Genomic DNA, 6803 nt, shown 5'->3' on the forward strand with positions numbered 1-6803 from the left:
GTATTCACAGCATTGGCAGAGAAATGTAGAGCTCACATTTGAGCTTCATGGCAAAGGCTGTGAATACACTTGTGCCCAACAACAACAACACAGATCTAACATCCTTAAAATAGGAAAATAAAAAGAGTGACGCAAAGAGGAGTCGATAATAATGGTAATAGTAATGATACAGACAAAGTGCTGCGATGAAGTGGCGACTTGTCCAGGGTGTACACCGCCTTCCGCCTGATTGTAGCTAAGATAGACACAAGCGCCCCCCGCGACCCCAAAGGGAATAAGCGGTAAAAAATGGATGAATGGATAGACAGACAAAGTGCAAACTAGATAAAAGCCAATAATAATAACAGGAAGTTCAAACTAGATTAGTAAAAACTAAACATGGGAACACGTCTGTCTCTCAACTAGCCACAACTTTGTTTGTTTTTTGAAAGTGACAAGCGCAGGTATACATTTCAAAGTGTCAGGTAGAGCCTTCCATAGCAGTGCTCCTTTTATTGAGTCTGTTTAGCTGACTGGAGAGCTAGCTTTCGCAGCTAATGGGTCCATGACGACGACTTCTGTTTTGTTTGATCAGCCGTTTTACTGCCGTGTTACAGACACCGTTTGGAAAGAATTAAAAGCCTACTGAAATGCGATTTTCTTATTTAAACGGGGATAGCAGGTCCTTTCTATGAGTCATACTTGATCATTTCGCGATATTGCCATATTTTTTGCTGAAAGGATTCAGTAGAGTACATCCACGATAAAGTTTGCAACTTTTGGTGCTGATAAAAAAGCCTTGCCTGTACCGGAAGTAGCACACGATGTGCACGTGACGTCACGGGTTGTGGAGCTCCTCACATCTGAACATTGTTTACAATCATGGCCACCAGTAGCGAGAGTGATTCGGACCGAGAAAGCAATGATTTCCCCATTAATTTGAGCGAGGATGAAAGATTCGTGGATGAAGAAAGTGAGAGTGAAGGACTAGAAAAAAAACAACAAAAAAAAACAGGACAAGAGGGCAGTGGGAGTGATTCAGATAGGGAAGATGCTGTGAGAGGCGCCGTGGCAGCCGTGGGGGTGGCAGGACCACTCGGCCAGGCCCAATCGCAACAAGGGATAGAGCCATACCGCTGACGGTCAGGAGGACGCATATTGATGCTGGAGTAGCACAATATAAATCGCCTTCAGAATACAGAACGGTAAAATGTTTCTTATTAATACACATAATACCCTGTACTTTGTGTGTGTGGTCCAATCCAACAGTGTTCGCTTGACATCTCTGTTCCACAGTAAAGCTTGATTGTCATCTTTCGGGAATGTAAACAATGAAACACCGGCTGTGTTTCTGTTGCTAAAGCCGGCTGCAATACACCGCTTCCTACCTACAGCTTTCTTCTTTGATGTCTCCATTGTTCATTGAACAAATTGCAAAAGATTCAGCAACACAGAAGTCCAGAATACTGTGGAATTTTGCGATGAAAAGAGACGACTTAATAGCTGGGAACGATGCTAGAACAAAATGTCCTCTACAATCCGTGACGTCACGCACACACATCATCATACCGAGACGTTTCAGCAGGATTTTTCGGAGTGAAATTTAAAAGTGCAATTTAGTAAACTAACCCGGCCGTATTGGCATGTGTTGCGATGTTAAGATTTCATCATTGATTATATACACTGTCAGACTGCGTGGTCGGTAGTAGTGGGTTTCAGTAGGCCTTTAAGGTATGTAAATAAAAATTTACATAATAATTATGTGTAAGTAACTCATTCCATAACATATTTATCTGCAACTTAGAGTCCGATGCAGCTAATACATAGATAGTTTGCCCTCCTAAAATGTTGTGAGTAGTGTTCATATATTAGTGCGCTTTGTAGTCCGCAAAATACAATATGTTTTTCATCCATTCTAAGTAGTAAAAAACGGCAAATGGGAGCTGGCTAACAATGCTGCTAATTTCGGCCATAAAGCCCTCTCAAAAACATCCAAAATAGATAGAACAGAATAGAAAGTACTTTATTGATCCCTGGGGGAAATTCAGCATCACAGTTCGCTCACAATAGACTATACACATTAAGGTATTTTTACATGTGATCAATATAGATACAGTCTTTTATACAGGATTATTCAAATGTAAATAACAAATACAGTCTATTATACAATATTATTCGCATGTAAATATTATACAGCCTTAAGTCACATGTGAATAATATAAATACAGTCTGTTATACAGCATTATTCATGTGAAAAACATACATACAGTCTATTATACAGCATTATTCACATGTGAATAACATACTGTAAACACTGTCTATTATACAGTATAATTCACATGTGAATAATATGAATAAAGTCTACTATACAGCATTATTCACATTTGAATAACATACTGTAAATACAGTCTATTATACAGCATAATTCACATGTGAATAATATGAATAAAGTATATTATACAGCATTATTCACATGTGAAAAATATAAATACAGTCTATTGTACAAAATTATTCACATGTGAATAACATACAGTATATTATATATCATTATTCACATGTGAATAACATACTGTAAATAGTCTTTTGTACAGCATTAATCACATGTGAATAATAGAAATACAGTCTATTATACAGCCTTATTCACATGTGAATAATATAAATACAGTCTATTATAGAGCATTATTCACATGTGAATAACATAAATACAGTCTATTATTCAGCATTATTCACATGTGAATAACATACTGTAAATAGTCTATTATACAGCATTATTCTCATTTGAATATAAATACAGTCTATTATACAGCCTTATTCATATGTGAATAATATAAATAGTCTATTATACAGAATTATTCACATGTGAATAACATAAATAGTCTATTATTCAGCATTATTCACATGTGAATAGAATACAGTAAATACAGTCTATTATACAGCATCATTCTCATTTGAATAATAATAAAGTCTATTATACAGCATTATTCACATGTGAATAATATAAATACAGTCTGTTAAACAACATTATTCACATGTGAATAACATAAATAAAGTCTTTATACATCATTATTCACATGTGAATAACATACTGTAAATTAGGGCTGGGCGATATGACTAAAAAATGTATCACGATATAAGTGTTTCATATCAGTCGATATCGATAATTATCGATAAAAACAAAACAAAAACTATTCTAAATAAAGACCAGGAGAAAAAAGGCTGAATTTAAATACTTTTATTTTAAATATAACCTTTAACCTTTAGAACGAGGTCATCATTAAGAAAAACAGTCAAATAAATGAAAATACTGGTCGATGTGCAAATATTGACATTAAATAAATGCTTGCCCAGACTTCTCAACTATGCTGAGCGGTAGCATGTCCTTCGCTAATTGATAGACCACTGCATCCCTTATTTCTTTATAACGTTTAGAATTTTTGTCGTATGGCACTGCTGCCGAGTGCCTCTCGATGGTGGTCTGTTGTTGCCGCTTCGGTGCTGTTCCACTTGCACCGGCTGATGTTGTGGCTGTTTGCTGCTGTACTCCAGCGGGTGAGAGCGGCTCAGGTGGTAAAATAAGTTTGCCGTGTTCCAAGACTTGGTCGGGACTACGACCTTGCAAAGTTTGGCAGACAGTATTACTCTGATTCGTATCGGACTTAAACAATCCAAAATACTGCCAAACTGGTGACGTGACGTTTCCTTTTTTATTTACAATTTCATCTCGAGCTGCCGCACTCATATTCCCGTTTCGTTGATTTACGTGGACCCCGACTTAAACAAGTTGAAAAACTTATTGGGGTGTTACCATTTAGTGGTCAATTGTACGGAATATGTACTGAACTGTGCAACCTACTAATAAAAGTATCAATCAATCGTTGCTTTTTTTTTCCCCCTGGTAGCATTTCCCAGAATGCCTTGCGGTTCAGGCTCGGCCGTGATAGGTCGAGAGGCTAAAGCCCTTACTTTCTCTACACCCCCCAGAATGCCGTGCTCTGCGTTTCTTACTACTTTTTTCTAACAGAACTCAGTGAAATTATCGAACGTTCTATCGGCCCCATTTTCTATTGATATTGATAACATGTCTATCGCGATATATATCGTTATCGTTTTATCGCCCAGCCCTACTGTAAATACAGTCTATTATATAGCATTATTCACATGTGAATAATATAAATACAGTCTATTATATAGCATTAGTCACATGTGAATAATATAAATACAGTCTATTATACAGCATTATTCACATAATCTAAAAAAAATAAATAAATAATTGGTTTTTTTGGGGGGGGTTTTTGACTCGATCGACCGCTCATAAAAGCAATGGGACTCTGTCTGTGAATGGAGCTTGTAGTTACATATTATATGAATATGTAAATATTATATAAATATGTATATAAATATGTACATAAAGTGTTGTAATTATATTCCAACTCCGCGTTCTTCTTGTTCATCGCCGCTTACATCATGTGTATTTACATGTTATTATGAATGTTACTAGATACTACATATACACTTACATTCATGTAAATTTACATGTTATTATGAATGTTACTACATGATATATATATTTACATCATGTATATATTACATGTTATTATGAATGTTACTACATGATATATATACTTACATCATGTATATATTTCATGTTATTATGAATGTTACTACATGACATAAATACTTGCATCGTGTACATATTACATGTTATTATGAATGTTACTACATTACATATATACTTACATCATGTATATATTACATGTTATTATGAATGTTTCTAGATACTACATATATACTTACATCATGTATGTATTACATGTATTATGAATGTTACTACATTACATATATACAGTACATGTTATTATGAATGTTACTAGATACTACATATATACTTACATCATGTATATATTGCATGTTATTATGAATGTTACTAGATACTACATATATATTTACATCCATCCATCCATTGTCTACCACTTATTCCCTTTTGAGGTCGCAGGGGGCGCTGGCGCCTATCTCAGCTACTTACATCATGTATATATTACATGTTATTATGAATGTTACTAGATACTACATACATCATGTATACACTACATGTTATTATGAATGTTGCTACAATACATATACTGACATCATGTATATATTACATGTTATGAATGTTACTACATGACATAAATAATTTCATAATGTATGTATTACATGTTATGAATGTTACTAAATACTACATATATACTTACATCATGTAAGTATTACATGTTATTATGAATGTTACAACATTACATATATACACATTACATGTTATTATGAATTTACTACATTATATATATACTTACATCATGTATATATTGCATATTATTATGAATGTTACTAGATACTACATATATACTTACATCATGTATATATCACATGTTATTATGAATGTTACTAGATATTACATACATCATGTATACACTACATGTTAATATGAATGTTACTACAAGACATATATAATTACAGCATGTATACAACACTTTTTTAGAGCGTTATGGATGTTTCTAGAGCACTTAAAAGGCGTAATAGAACTAGTCCCGTTAGCTCCATTGTTCGCCGACTTTTACTAGCTTTTATTCATGATTTAGAAGCTTTTCAAACCCTTTGTGAGAATAATGATAAATTGTTGATGCAAATGGGAAGATATTAACATCAGTCTCAATGTGAGAGCAGAGATTGTACAGTAAGTGATTGTTTTACTATTATTATTGTCTCTCATGAAGTCTGCCGTGATTAGTAGTCGTGTTGTTGAAGGGAATAAAAAATAAAACGTGTGTTCTTGTTTTACATTAGGATGGTGAGCGATTGACGACATTTCAAAATAAAAGCGCAGTTTCCCCCTGACGCAGGACGAGGTTAGATAGTTGCATAAAGTTAGTTTATTGTTTATTTGGAATAAACCACCGACCTGTTGGCCATGGCTTTGTCGGCCTGAGTGCCGGCACACAGCAGCATGGAGAGAGGAAAGTCTTCCCTTCCGTCGCCATTGTTATCTCTCAGGATGTCGAAGCTCAAACATGGCGAGCCTGCACGTAAACAAGACATTATTAAAATAATAATAATAATAATAATAAATATAATTTCAAGGCATATGTGTGTAACTACAAGTTATTGCAAGTGAGTATCTCGCCTGTTTGACACTCATGGTACATGCGGTAGGCGGACTGGTCCATCTCCAGACGCTCCCCCGGCTGAAGGGGCTCGATCCCGGGCACGTAGACTTTGGTCTCGCCTTCTGCAACTTCCTCCTCTTCCATGTCCACTCCCTCGTCGTCGTCTGCCGAGTCGCCTTGCTCCTCCATGCCGTCTCCTTCCCCGGGAAACGTGTCTCGATCAGCGGCGGACATCTTGGTCGAGATGCCCTGCTTCCGGTCACGTGGATTAAAGTACGGAAGTGGGGTCGATACAACGCCGGCTGTGTCCATACCGGCGGTGAAATCAGTGTCGGTTCGATATTAGCATTTTAAAGAGTGATGTTTTTCCAGTTCATATTGTTATATTATGATAACTGTCTTCATGTGTTCATGTATCATATGATAACTGTGTTCTTGTGTTGATGTATCATATGATAATGTATCATATGATAACTGTGTTCATGTATCATATGAGAATGTATCTTATGATAACTGTGTTCATGTGTTCATGTGTCATGTGATAACTGTGTTCATGTATCATATGATAATGTATCATGTGATAACTATGTTCATGTGTTCACGTATCATGTGATAACTGTGTTCATGTGTTGATGTATCATATGATAATGTATCATATGATAACTGTGTTCATGTGTTCATGTATCA

The 6803-nt window shown here is 35.6% G+C and overlaps 1 protein-coding gene across 2 annotated transcripts in view; it reads right to left on the bottom strand.

The window, feature by feature from the left end:
• Positions 1–6443, bottom strand: part of grwd1 (glutamate-rich WD repeat containing 1) — a 25136-nt gene extending 18693 nt beyond the window's left edge. For both annotated transcript variants that reach the window (XR_009808768.1, XM_061915282.1), the window contains exons 1-2: positions 6134–6443; positions 5912–6029 (exon numbers count right to left, since the gene is read on the bottom strand). Coding sequence is in view for 1 of the 2 variants with exons in the window: in XM_061915282.1 (XP_061771266.1) it covers positions 5912–6029; positions 6134–6428 (413 nt within the window). In the remaining variant the exon portion in view is untranslated. The remainder of the gene's footprint in view (positions 1–5911; positions 6030–6133) is intronic.
• Positions 6444–6803: the final 360 nt, after the last annotated feature.

The sequence above is a fragment of the Nerophis ophidion genome, linkage group LG11 (assembly GCF_033978795.1).
Source record: "Nerophis ophidion isolate RoL-2023_Sa linkage group LG11, RoL_Noph_v1.0, whole genome shotgun sequence".
In the NCBI taxonomy this organism is placed as follows: domain Eukaryota; kingdom Metazoa; phylum Chordata; class Actinopteri; order Syngnathiformes; family Syngnathidae; genus Nerophis; species Nerophis ophidion.